Genomic DNA, 14,529 nt, shown 5'->3' on the forward strand with positions numbered 1-14,529 from the left:
TCAAGGGTTGTTTTTCCTTATGTTTTAGCCAAATTCTTGTTTACTGAACCTTTGCACAGTGCAGGAACACCATTTTCTTAATAACAATTTGTAAGTGGTAGGCTCTCTATAAATCTCTTCCAGTTTATATGAAATGTTTATACTGAGTTAGCAGAATTATTTTTATAGGACAAGGAAAAGTGGCATTGATCCTCAGTTTGGTACCAGTTAGAGGTTATGCAGATCCCTTTGTCATGTCAGAATGCTAGGGCTGATTAATCATCAGGACAGGCCCAGCCGTGCAGAGCTAACAGAGGACCCCCTGAAATCCCAGTGGCTTAATCCATTGAAAGTGTATCAGTCAGAGAGAGCCACAGTGATAACATCACGGTTCCCATAGCAGAGGACGGGAGAGCTGGAGGGTCTCCAAGGGGGCTGGGGGGGGGGGGGTGTCTCGCTTTTGCCTGCTTCGATTCCATTGGCTGGAGCACGGTCACATGACCGCCTGGCTCTGCTGGGAGGGTCCAGGAAGATGAGAATGACGCAGGGATTGGTTTTCACATGGCATTTCCCCACACAGAGATCCTTCTTATGGCCTAGATGTGGCTTGACAGAGTTTATTGATGAAAGACACAATCTGTGTCATGGTTCCGACTACCAATTTGGTCTGTCTGATGAATACATGATGTTATAGACATTTCGTGTGCTTAGACCCGTGGGATTGTGTTTTTAGCTTTGCCAACTGATACCTTATTTTTATCCAGCTCTATTCCTATGTCCGTTTAAGTTCCCCTCCATCTGTTTTATCTCTTAGGTTCCATAGCCAAAATGTTAAAAATGCCTCGGATTCCTTGGGAAGAAGAATGGAGAAATTGGTCATGTTAAATCCCCATTCTTCTGTTTCCTTGTTCTATTCCCCGTCATTTCTATTCAGTTTAATATTAAACGCTACTTTCTTTGGGGTCAGGAGTAAAATATTTAAATATTTCAGATATTTACGTGTTACCTAGAGGCATAAGGAGGCAAGAGCAGGGGTGGTGGGTTGGGAAGCACAAAGGAAGAGAACTGAACGAGGCCGTTTGGTAGCGGGCGAGGAGAGGAAGGATAAGCAAACCATTTATAACACTGAAGTCACTGAGCTGGACTCAGTAGATGTAAACTTCTAAAATTGTTTTGTTTTTCACACCACTGCCTCCAGCAAGTTCTGTCTAATCGTTCTTCCTCATCCAGAGTGAGATTTCAAGCAGTTCCATGGCTTTCCTGGTCACTGTCAAGTACAGTCCAGGCTAATGGCAAAGCTTCCATCTTCCATCCAACTGACGGCTTTTCCCCCCCCTCAGCTCAGAGTAGGGCACAGGGGTGGAAGCTGGAAGGGTGGTGATGGGGGAGGGAGAGCAAGGGGAAAGAGGGCTGGGCACGGAGGGGCGGAGGAGGCGACGGCCAGGGAGGGGCCTCTGTCGCTGCGGAGCTGGGATCTGGCAGTGTGACCAGTGTCCAGATGCTGGCTTTTTTCTCAGGGGCTGCTTGGCGGATCCCTTAGCGATTCACCACTATGGAGCCTGAAGGCTTCAGGAATGGGTGACGTCCTACCCGGCTGATGGCTGGGTCTCTGTATTCAGTGGTGTATTTATAGGCTCATGCTGCTGAGGTCAGCTCATGCACTCCAGGACCTGGGGGTGGGGTGCTTTTCGAGCTTGAGGGCCCACCTGGGCTACAGGAAACTCACAATTCGGTTGTCCAGCACAGACCTGTTTTCCTGCTCAGGACCACAGCCGTTTCCATTCAGTGTTCAGCCTTTAGAGTTTTTCAGGTGTGGGTGAGGGGTAGTCTCTAGGTCCCCCAGACCCAAGGAGACACTTGCCAAGTTCTCTAGGTGGTTCTCTAACCCCTGCCCCACTTCCTTGATGGGGGGGGGGTCACTCCCCATTTCCCCTGGAAGGGAGGAAGAGGCAGCGGTAACAGGACGTAACTCTCCCAGGAGCTCATGTCTCCAATAACACAGTGAAATCTCAGCTTCCCTAACAGCATGGAGGTGGCAGAGGGGTGGTGAGCAAACGCATCGCGCTGTCCCATGGCATGTCCACCATCCACCTCTCTTAGCCTTTGGGACCTCTGCCAACAGCGGGAATATTCCATTTAACATTGTCCTGAAGCAACAAGAGAACCTCCGCGAACATGAGAGGATTTGTCGGCCTCTGACGTGAGCTACCTGCTCGCAGTGCAGGGTCCAGGGGAGCGTGGTCTTTGCTGCTTTCTGGGTTTGCGTCTCCACAGACCTGGGTGGTGACCGTCACGAGCACCTGCAGAGCCCTTCCTTTGCTCTAGGCCTCTTTTGGGTAATAACTAATAACTCACAGGAGCTTCACGAAGGCTCCACGAGGGGGTTCTGTTGACTGTCCCAACTTTACAGACAGAGAAGTGGAGTCAGAGAGACAGTAAGTAAATAACTGGCCCAGGGTCGCCCGGCTGGTGAGTGGGGCAGCAGGACGGGGCTGGGTGCAGAGTCAGTGCTCCCAACCTGTCTGTTCTTTAGATTAACGGTGGTGATTAGGGAAAAACTTCCACAGGGTCCCATTCTGCTCTGAGGAAGACGCAGCCCCTGTCCGTCTGCAGCAGCTCTCTGAGATCTCCAAGCTCTACCGAAGGCCAGGGGCTGCGTTGGGTAGGGAGGGGCCCATCACCAGACCCTTGTGGAACACGGAAGGGCCGGCTTCCTTCCTCTCTTGGGCACTCACTCCTGGGGAGTTTCCTAGAAACGGAACACCTGGCCTCTACTCACTGAGAGATTCTTCTCTACCCAGCTTCCACATTCTTCCCAGCAAGCAGAACCCTCCTGCTAAAGAACTGTCTTGCCTATTTGTACACAGGCTGCCCTGACCCAGAAAATGAGTCTGTTTCCTGCCCGTCCCCTCCTCTCCATCAGGTTCTGAGAGCCCAGAAATGTCCAGAAAAAGGAAGGGGACAGGGCAAGAGCAGATTCCCCAGGGGAGCTCAGATTTATATTGGGAGAAAAGGCATGAAGATTTCTTCATTCAGGGATCCAATCAATACTATTTATCAAGTTTAAAAGTTCCCCTTTATTCATGGTGCATCTTGGTATAGAAGTAATAGTTAGATGTGACCTGGGTAGGTTAATGGGAAAGGGGTAAAGAGAGAGAGGGGAGAGAAGTGAGGGCGTAGGGCACTGGCATCCCCCTGCCTGGTGAGTGTCGAGGGGCCTCACTTGACCTGTCAGAACTGTAGACAGCCCAGTTAGGAAGGATTTACCAGACTGCCACGATGGGGAGGCAGGATTTCGCCCTCCACAAATGTACAGAGCTGCACTTGCTTTTTCTTTTTTCTTTTTTTTAAATTGAAATTTTGGGGGATAATAGTAGGTTCATTTGCAGCTATAAGAACAGAGAGATTCTGTGTACCCTTTATCCTGTTTCCCCCAGTGGTAACATTTTGCCAAACTATAGTCCAGCTACACCAGGTTATTGGCGGTGACACAATCCATTGATCTTATGCACATTTCCCAGTTTGACTTGGATTCATTTGTTTGTGTATTTAGTTCTATACAGTTTTATCATGTGTAGATTCACCTATTCACCACCAAAGGCAAGATACAAAATAACTCCATTGCCACAAGGATCCTTCACATTACCCTTTTATAATCATATTCGCCTTCACCCGGATCTGCTGTCCCTGACCCTTAGCAGTCACCAGTCTGTTCTCCATTTATAAAATTCTGTTATTTAAAATGTTATAGCAATGGAATCATATAGTCTATACCCTTTTTGGGGATTGGTATTTTCCACTGGGCATAACTCTCTGTAGATTCATGAAAGTTGCTTCCTCTGTCCCTACAAAGTCCATTTCTTTGTGTTGTGTGGGTCAGTGTTCCGTGGCATGGATGTCCCACTATTTGTGTAGCCGTTCACCCATGGGAGGACATCTGGTACCCTTGCTTTCGACCTCTTGGGTCATAGGCAGATTGGCCTTTCAGTGGTTGTTTTGCTGTATCTCCTTTTTTTTGGGGTGGGTGGATGGAACCATATCCGTAGACTAAAAGCTTCTGGAATGATGTATATTATCATATGTTGATAGAAAAAAAAGCCATTCAGTGTGTTCTTAATACTATTGGGGCTTATTATTGTTACATTCGAATGATTATTACATCCCTGGCTTTCATACAGTGGGGAGCCGATAGGTGACGTCGTGTAATGTTAGCGCCGTGTGCACAGTCCCTTAGAGTGCAAACAAGCAGTATCCCTTTAGGGTTGTGTTCGGTCCTGAGCCGTATTTGTTCAAGTTTGTTGTAAGTAGTGCCCACAGCTGAGCGGGTCAGGCCCTGGACAGTTCCAAGGTGGACATTGGCCCCGGGCCTCCAATCAAGCCCTGATTACTTTGGCTTCGTACAAGAGAGAACACTGTGGGGTGCCAATGAGGGGACAGAGGATGGGATTACGGTTTGAAAATAAGAAGGGAAGCGTGACTCAAACAGCTTTGCCAAGAAAGTTTTGGTTAACTTGTCCTTAAGATATTTGGGAATAGACTGGATCAAGCTGTTTGGCTTTTGCTCAGAAATCTTCTTTTGCGTTTTGGTAAATAACTTGGCTTCAGGACTTCCCTGGCGGTCCAGTGGTTAGGACTTGGCGCTCTCACTGAGGGCCCGGGTTCGATCCCTGGTCAGGGAACTAAGATCCCGCAAACCACACGGCACAGCTGAGAGGTCCTAATGGCTACTGAACTGGGTTCAGGCTAACATTAAAGGCTGATTTTCCTCTGCATGTAGATAGTCGCTAGATAGATGGTCTAAAACAGTAAAGACCATAAACATGTAACTCTGAATTTTAGACTATTGGAGCAAGCTGAGGACGAAAATAGAAGTCTGTGTAAGATACTCCTATTGACTTGTTTTCTGTTTGGAAAGGTCAGAGAACATGTCCACAGCGGTAAAACAACCCAATTAATATCTGTCTACGCAATAGCAGCCAGTGATAATCTCATGCAACTTTTCACGTATTGACAGGTGGGATTGATGCTCCAGGCGGACAGGTGCAGCACAGAAGGCAGATGTTGGGCAGCGGGCTTTATCCAGCAGTTTCTACCAGCTCTCAGTGGAGGCAAAGTGTTGCTTCTCAGCTGCTTTTCCTCTGAGGGTGGGATACTGCTTGACTATTAGTTTGTTTTAAATGTCATCTTTTAATTATATTTTGGATAATGATGAAGAGAGAAGCACCTCGTTTGGGAGAGCACATCCTAAAAGGCTCGGCAGCTCCTTTATCTGCTGCCGAAAACAACTCCCACTAGGAAAGAGGGTTTCATTAATTGTCATTACTCGGGAATTATGGAATTAGAACAGCTCACGTTTCTTTTATCATTCATATATTTAAGTGACAGTGGCATTACTTACTCTAAATTAAATTCCTTGCATGGTTAAAATATTATAACAGTGTGACAAGAAATAGAGCACTATTAACTTTTATTTTGGAGTCATTTTTCTAACAGATACGAAGGCACACTTTTTCAGACTACGAGGCGAGACGCATTATTCCTTGGTTCTGTAACAGAAAGGAATAGATAAGTACATCCAACTTAATACTTCAGGAGTTTTAGGGATGGGTTAATGTGTTTATAAGTCACCTAAGCGGTTTTCATGTCCTCCACACTAAGAAGGAAGAGAGCATTCTTCCACAGTGCTTCCCCTGGCGGCCAGGGGCTGGGCCGCGTTACTCTCTCCAGTTGGAGCTGGCCCTGTACCTCTGTGTTTCATGGTCAGTGGCAGGACTGTGTTGGCCGCCATTCAAAGGCCTGTCCCCAAGGCCACATCGTTCTTGTCATTTGGGCTCCGGGGGTTACACTTTCCATTTCTGCTCCTTTCTTCCTGAAAGACCTCTCAATCCTAGTTCACTTTTTGCTGTGGCCCAGTTTTGATAACTCTTGTTAATAAGAAACCTTAACGATACATTTGAAGTAGGTAAAAGCGTATCCCGACACTAATAATTCCGTATAGGGTTTGCCAAGTATTCCTCAAATACCTGTTACGGTCGTGGTCACCTTATGAAAATTGGTGTACGAAGAATCGCCATTTAGTTGAAAGTGTTTATAATTAATGAACATGTTAGTGCACTTACAATGTGATTTGGTTAAAAAAAAAGTCTCACATACAAATTTTGGGAATATATTGTTACCTGCAGTGCTGTATGCAACTCAGGCAGTTAAAAACAAAATACAACAAACAGTCAAACAAAAGCAACTGCTCTCTCAAAAATGGACAATGTCCAAAGCTAGTAAACCGTTAGGAAGGCCAGCTTTTGCTCGCTGCAGACCTTTATTTGCAATGTGCTGCACAATAGTACTTAATTCTCCTGAGTTCTAGGACCTCAGATTGAAATGTGAGGGAAAGGGGTAAAGGATAAAACTACTATATTTTGGCGGCCAGTCAAAAGGAGGTATACGAAGTGGGAGATGAGTTCTCGGTTGATTATACTCAAGTCAATATATTTATTTATTTTTTAATATTTATTTATTTAGTTAGTTGCAGCACGCAAACTCTTAGTTGCAGCATGTGGGATCTAGTTCCCTGTCAGCCCAGGACCAGGGATCGAACCCGGGCCCCCTCCATTGGGAGCGCGGAGTCTTAGCCACTGGACCGCCAGGGAAGTCCCAAGTCAATATGTTTAGTTTTTAACTCTTAATAAGTGCTAAGCAAGTCATGACCATTGCCTTTACATTTTCAAAAGGTTCTGAATTACCCTGTACTATTGTCAACTTGGTCACCTCAACTCCATTTCATGTTTCTGCCTCCATATGTTTGCTTTTATTTTTCCCCCTTGTTGGAAGGATACAGATTTTTAGGACATAGATCCCTAAGGGAAACTGGAGACATTATAAGGAGAATTCTGACTGGATAAGACCACTGGGGATTGTTTCACGTACTGTTGATTAGTATATGCACCAGAAATTGCTGTCTCCTTTATTAAGAAAACCAAAGTCTAGGACCCAGAAAGGAAAGAGGAATGTTCCAAAGGGCGTGTTTTAAGATGGGCGTTAAAGGTTTTATTAGAGAATGTTGATTAGGACGCAGCCCAGCTCAGAACGTAGGAAGGACCACGGTTTTCAAGGCTTGTAGAATCCGATCACAGTCTGTTCCGTTCCATGGAAAGGTTCTTTTCAAAGAGGTCCGCCTTGGATCGCGTGAAGGACTTATTGGCAGAAGCGTGTGGCACCAAGGATGTATAAACTAGAGAAGTTTCAGGTGGGAGGTTGCTCTCAGGGCACAGCTCAGAAAGTCAGTCATCCCGTGACAAGTCTCTGAGGAAACAGTTCAAGGATTGTAGCTGGAAAGCAGGGGATCAAGTACTAAGTCCACGGTGGGAAGAGAAGAAATCAGAATTCATGTAGCTACGCTGGCCTCTCTAGGCCTGCCTGTGGCTGTGCAGTGTCATGCTGGGATACTTGGGCCTTTTGTCCCTGAGTGGCTGTCGTTGTAACTAACGGTCAAGGGCAGCAGAGGCGTTTGTCCGACACTGATGCTAAACGCTGGCCCCAAGCTCCCTCTGCAGCTCTGTGTGTGTATTGGTCAGGTGCAGGGTGAAAGGCACGCTTGGAGACATGAAACCCCACCTTCAGAGAAGCCTACTGATATATTTAAACAGCTGTGTATGCAAATCATTTTACTAGCTTTCATGGAATAACGACAAAGTCCATCAGGAAACTGGCAATAACAAAGCAGAAAGTACACAGACATAAGTGGAACTTTCTGGTGTTTTGAAATACTTTGAACAGAGCCTCCTCTCTAAGCTAATGTTTGAACATGAATCTGGGGGAATATTCACTGGATATATACTTGAAGTGAAAAAGACAACAACAACATAGGTTTGAGTCCCAGTGTCTGTGTGATCTTGCTTAAATGGTATTTACTTTTGAAACATCGCTAATAATACCAGTCTGACATCCCCCACAGGATCATGGTGAGGATCAAAATCAAGGTAATATAGGTGAAGTGCTTTGTAATTGGTTAAGTTCTATAAAATATGAATGTTAATTACTAGGTTGTTTCAGTGTTTCTTTTCACAGTTATTTTGGGAAAGTGTCAGTTCATTGAGCCAAAGAATTCCTAGAAATCAGCCCCTATTAACAGGGAAGTACTTAATATAATAAAAAATTTGTTCCAATATGTAATAGTTTAAAATTTTAATTTGACCTTTGGCTTTGCAACAAAACCGTCTATGAGAGGGAACCTCAGGGTGCAGGGTTCGGTCACTGGGGAAGAAAATAAGCTGGAAGGAAGGAAGCTTGGAGCAGAAGCAGCTCAGATCCTAGGCCCCGGGAGCTGCCGCCCCGCATGAAAGAAGCTCGGTGACAGTGACGGAGGCAGGGTGAGGGGACAGAACATTCAGTTTTCCTGTCATTCCTTTCTTTTCTGTTCCAATTTTCTCCTTTCTGAGATGTCTTTTCCGAAATGGTATCTCTCATGTCACCTCATGATGGATACACTCTCTGACAGATAAAAGATTAAAGATAGTCACTGCCTGTGTTGAAAACTTCATTTTAAGTGTGAGATTCTTCCTAATACAACCCATGTAAATGCAGCCAATAAACAAAAAAGTGGAAAAATCTCAAAACCTTGCCTTCCTGCCATTCACTCATTTCCTCACAATGCCTGAGCCCTCCAGATGTGTCAGAGATGGAAACCTCAGGAGGGCCTGAGCCCTCCAGATGTGTCAGAGATGGAAACCAGCCCAGGTCCTGAGCCCGTGGATCAGATGCTACCGGCAGAGTCTGACAGTAAACAGTAAACAAAATAAATATGAAAAGTTGTGGGGTCTAAGAGGTGATATTCTCTGAAGAAAACAGAGCAGAGTAAGGGGATTAGTGGCTGAAAATCTTTCTAAGAAGGTCAGCCTACCTATAAAACCAAAATAATGTGAGATAAGAGTCCAGAGATGGGAAAGTTTAAAAACAAGAAGAGGAGAAGGAGGAGGGAAAACCTGAGTGCCTCCCATCCGGAATATTCTGTTTGACTGAGGTGCTTCTTTACAGTCAGTTTTATGCTCCAGAGTCTAGTTTACTGGAACCCTCCAGTACTGGAATGTAGAAAAAACTACTGCCTTAAAACCCTGTCAGCCCAGGAGCACCCGGCAACAAATTACAGCTGAGGATTGCCAAAGACCTGAAAATTAGACCTGTCTGGGATGACAATACCTTTAAGTGTCTAGTTATTTATGGCTCTCTTTCTTCTGTAGAGAAGTGGGAGTGCCGTATAAAAGTATGTGCAAGAGGATAAAGTAAGTAGTTCAGATAATCAGGACAAAGAGGATGTAAGGATAAGAAAATACAACTGGGACAAGAGTCACGCAGCGAAACGTACCGCTGTAGAGGTGACCTTGGAAGGATGGCTCTAAGCGTCCACGGGGCCAAAGTAAGGAGTAGATTAGGATCAGTTACGTAAGTCGCGATATCCTTAAGCTGAAAACAATCCAGTTGTTCACGAGAAGGAAGCTTTTCCTGTTCCCATTTTCTTAGATCTGAGACCAGCTTATTTCTTGAAGACTCGCAGGAAGACTGAGCGACCTAGTGACCGGCATTCTTGACAAGAAGTTCCTGGCACCTTACGAATATAATAGGCCGGTAGCTCAGTGCAGGGGGTGCAATTCAGAAGAAGCAGATCTAGATGGGACCAAAACAAAGTGTTTCAAAAACAAAACCTGGTACAGCTCAGCGAATAGACGCCCTTTCTTACAGCCCTTCCTGGTAATAGATTGTCACGAGCAGGCTTTTCAGTAAGAATGATTGTGAGAATCAAAGGTTGTGGGCAGCGGCAGGAAGCTGGAGGCCAGCTGTTCCCTGCTCCTCGTGGAGGTCTAGTCCTTGAGCTTCGACACACGAGCTGGTTGGGATTTCAGGTGCTGATGGGATGGCCCCTTGCTGGCCTGCGCCTGGCGTCCTCTCAGGCCTGTCCTTACTGACAGCCACGTGGGACTGAGGCCCCGAGTCACACACACCATGTGGATTATTGTATATTTGTGATCTTCCTAAATTCATGTATTTGTTTCCTGTCAGATGCGTTCCCGAGGAATTTTTATGTAAACAGTCATGCCATCTACAAATAAAGACAGTGTTACTCTTTCCTTTCCAATCTATTAAGCTGTTTTTATTTCTTCTTTACCTTTTTTTCCCACTAGCTGGGAACTCAGACAGAAATAGAAATAGCAAGAGTAGACATCCTTCTTTTCAACCCGACCCTGAGGGCAAAGCAACCAGCCTTTCACCATTGAGTATACTATTAGCTGTTGGTTTTTTTATTGTGTCTTTTATTAGATTGAAGAAGTCCCCTGTGTTCCTCATTGGCTGAGAGTTTTTATAATGAATGGATGTTGAATTTTGCCAGTTGCTTTTTCTGCATCTATTGAGATGATCATGTTTTCTTTTTTAAGCAGCTTATTAAATGAATTACACTGATTGGTTCTCATATGCTGAGCTAACGTTGCATTCCTGGGATAAATCCAGTCGTGATACAATGTCCTTTTGTGTATCGCTGGTTCCATTTGTTAATGTTCTGTTATAGTTTTTTGTTTTTCTCTGTTCATGCTGCACATGGAATCCTCCTGAATCTGCCTCACTCACCTGCCTGCCACGAGGCTAGGATGACGGGGTTCACCTGGGACTGTCCGTTGGAGTACCTCGCGTGGCCTCTGCGTGTGACTGCTGCTTAGAGCTCGGCGGCTGGGTTCTAAGAGAGGGTGTTCTGCAGGGAGATTCCTGGGAGGGAGTGTCTGGAGAGCGGGCATTCCAAGCCACCAGGCACTAGCTGGGTGGCTTTCTCTAACGTAACCTTGGAAGTCACGTAGCATCACTTCCCTCACACCCTGTGGGTTGAAGCAGTCACAGCCCACTGGGATTCAAGGGGAGGATATGCAGGAGCTTGTGGTTGTTTTCTGAAACCCCACGGATAATGACACTGATTTTCCAGGCTTGGAAATGTATTGGCTCTCATAGAAATACAGAGGCCAGTTCAGCTTGTAATCCATGTTCGCTAGTCACGTGATTTTCTTGAAGGTCTGGCACCAGTGTGTCAGGGGAGGAGTGCTTTGTTCTTATAACTTCTCAAAAATAAACAAGAGAAACTACTGTGTTTTATCTAGCCATGAACATTTTTATCTGGAATATTTCTCCTCACACTTGATAGAAAAGGCACGTGGTATAAAGTCCCCCCGTCTTCCTCCACTTGCGCAGTTCTCCCCCCCACCCCCACCCCCTGAAACAGACAGACAGCTGCTGCTTTCCTTTTATAACCATGACATCCCATAATGGTACTAGTTTTCAAACAACTTTAAAACATGTTTCTGAAACGTCTTTTCAAATAAAAAAATAATAAAGAGAGGTGGAATATTAATGTTGCTTTGTGAGTTAGACTTTTTCCTTAATTATTAACGCTTTTAGATTTTATTATGAAATTTTTAGATAAAACCTACCATCTAGAGCCCAGTATCTGTAATTGAAAGAGCAGTAGATTCAGGGTATTTGAGTTTATTTCACATCCAGCAATTTTTAGTGTCCTAGCTTTTGCTCCTTCCATCCGTTACCCTCCCTTTCTTCCCCATCTTCTCAAACTTTCCTAAAGCAAAACAAGAATAACACAGAAGCCCGAGAAGTAGGCAAGAAAAAGAGCAGCAATCTCATTTTTCAAATGGGTGAAAAATATGATATGACGACATTCACAGAAAAGGAGAAAAAACGATCCTCAAGCAAATGAAAAGCTTACTTAAGATAAACACAAGATAAAAATGCGCTGTTACCGTCTTTTACTTATCAGATTTTGTTTTTATTTTTTTACGTTACAACCCTCATGTACACCTGTATTAAATAGTAGTGGCATAGTACATGCTCATTTTATCATAGACATTTTTCATAACTTCTTATAGTCTGTCACTTGATCAACATTTATTTGTATAATTGTGATTTTTAATGACTACACTAAACTGTACTATAACTTTAAGGCCTTCCCTAATTTGGGGCATTTAGGTTGTTTTCATGTTCTTGCTGTAATAAGTTATACAGCTTTGAATATCTTCCTTCATTTATCTTTTTGCTTCTGTTGAATTATTTCCTTAGGATAAATTCCTAATGGAATCAGAAGGATAAAGAGTTTGAGCGTTGTTACGGACCTTTGTATGTGCTGCTGCATTTTCCAAATTGTTACCAGGATAAATAGTGTGACCAGCAGTCACCGAGGGCACTGGGACCACGCAGTGCTCGGCGTGCGGAACCACACCACCAGGCCTGGGCAGTGCCGCTTAAAGAGAAAATTATTCTTTTGGGACACAAAAGCAGTGTGTCACACTCCTATTCATTTTTACATTTTTCATTGCAGCCTTCTCTATGGTTTTCAGGCATCAGTATGACTTACTCGAAAGAGGGTTCCTCACCCTTAGCTGCTCTTCTAGGCAGCCGGCCAGGGGTCAGGGGCTGTGCTCCCTCCTTCGTGACCCCGCTGTCTGTGTTAAGCCCCCTTTCCCCGCTGCCTCGCATGAGAGGGCATCTTACTCAGGACACAGGTGGCTCTGCACTTGCCCGGCCACGTGCTTTTCTCCCTGCGTGTCTTCCCTCCCGCTACTGCCGCATTCTCTCTCTCTGTACCTTTTCCTTTTGAGATCTCACTTTGAATATTTTTATCCATTCATCTTTTAAACAGATCATCCAGCGAGGCTCACACTTCTTCGTGGCTGCCGTTGTTGTAGTTTATCCTTGGGGTTTCATTTGTAAGTGGCAGTGGCGCCAGCCCCTGGCCAGAGGCAGGTCCTCTCTGCCGTGTCTCTCCTGCCTGAAGCTTGCCCGGCCGGTGAAGACGTTCCTTCAGTCTGGAACTTGCCTGCATCTTTCTCTGCATTTGGAGCAGCGTTAGTTTTTCGTGTTGGGTAACAGATAACCTCATACTTAGTGGCTGAAGCAGCACGCACTTGTTGTGTCACGACCGCCGTGCGTCAGGAGTCCGGTGCACAGGGCCTGGTCCCCCGCCCAGCGTCTCGACAGGTTGAAATCAGGGTGTCACCAGGCCACGTTCTCCTCTGGAGCTCAGGGTCCTGTCTTCCCTCATTCGGGCTGTCAGGAGAATCCATTTCCTCACGATCGCGGGAGTGAGCTTCCTATCTTCTTGCTGCCGCCAGGGCCTCCCTTGGCTCCCGGAGGCCTCCCTCCAGGTCTGGCCACACCTGGGCCTCCTCTCTTCACGTCAGCTCAGCTCTCCTAAGCCAGCAGGAGACTCTCTGGAGTTTGCTAAGATGGACTTGCGTAAAGTAACCTAATCCCAGCAGTGAAACCCTAGGGATTGGGGAGCGGTCCCTAAGGGGTCCCCTCACAGGGCGTGTGCGTGGGGGTGGGCATCCTGAGCCACCTCAGCGCCCCCAGCGTCCTGCTCACCCCTCAGAGTCCAGTCGAAATGACGCTGTCTCGTGAGCTCTTCCCTGTGCTGGGCGTTGCTCCCTTGCCCCCTTCGCACAGCAGTTTGTGTCTTCCGTCTCACTCTGCTTCACGTGAACGAACCCGAGACTTCATGTGTTGCCATAGGTCTGAACTACACGCTCACCCTCGGAGGGGCTGGTGCCGCGTGTGCATGTCACCTTGGCAGGCTTGCTCCTTGTGTGTTACTGGGGCAGCTTTTACTAAGAGTCAGAGTGTGTTCTAGTAAACTGAGGGTTCTTAGAGGCTGGACACACACTTCCTGAATATCAGTGGTCCACTGTGGCATGTTTTGAACAAACCTGCCCATCTCGTAAGCCACCTGGGGACAGAGCCTGTGTTTTCTCTCCTCTCTGTAACCTGAACACAGAGGCTGAATGTTGGAAAAAGGGGGAGCGCAGATTACAGGAAAGTATCTCAGAGGCAGGAACCAGGGCTTAGCCAGCCTGGGATTTAAGCAGAAATGAAAGACAGTATTAGAGAAGTTCGACTCCGGAGTGCCTCGGGGAGGGGAGCGAGGGATGTGGGGAGCACGAAAACTGTGAGATGGGGGTCCCCTTGGGTGTCTCCGCGGCCCCTCCCCCCCCAGCACCCTTCCGGTCGGCACTCACCACGGCCTTATCTGGGTGGGTGTCAGGAGTGGGATGGACCTGTGGACCCTCATGCTCTTTTTGTTTTTTTTAAACTTTTTATTTTATATTGGAGTATTGCCCTTGTGCTTTTTTAACCTGTTGTCTTGTCTTTTTTCTTCTTTGTAGCTGGTGCTGAAGATCAGATCGGTTGGGCCTTTGGCCTTGGGCTGGAGCGGCTGGCCATGGTCCTCTACGACATCCCCGACATCCGCCTCTTCTGGAGTGAGGATGAGCGCTTCCTGAAGCAGTTCTGCGTGCAGGACATCAACCAGAAGGTGAAGTTCCAGGTAACTGACATGAAAGAATCAAGTAGATGATAATTGAGGGGGTTACGTGCCTGAAAATAAAATCATTGTATTTAAAGATAGTGTGACTTTGAAAAGAGGTTTTCAATAGAGATTCATAAACACACAGGAGATCATACACCTCCTGAAATTGTATGCTGAAAAAAGAGGATTTATCAAGCCTGTTA

At 46.1% G+C, this 14,529-nt stretch overlaps 1 protein-coding gene across 7 annotated transcripts in view; it reads left to right on the forward strand.

The window, feature by feature from the left end:
- FARS2 (phenylalanyl-tRNA synthetase 2, mitochondrial) overlaps positions 1-14,529 on the forward strand; it is a 474,195-nt gene that overhangs the window by 193,459 nt on the left and 266,207 nt on the right. For all 7 annotated transcript variants that reach the window (XM_067751902.1, XM_067751901.1, XM_067751900.1 and 4 more), the window contains exon 6: positions 14,184-14,344. In XM_067751902.1, the coding sequence (XP_067608003.1) occupies positions 14,184-14,344 (161 nt within the window). The remainder of the gene's footprint in view (positions 1-14,183; positions 14,345-14,529) is intronic.

This window comes from Pseudorca crassidens, chromosome 10, assembly GCF_039906515.1.
Source record: "Pseudorca crassidens isolate mPseCra1 chromosome 10, mPseCra1.hap1, whole genome shotgun sequence".
NCBI lineage: Eukaryota > Metazoa > Chordata > Mammalia > Artiodactyla > Delphinidae > Pseudorca > Pseudorca crassidens.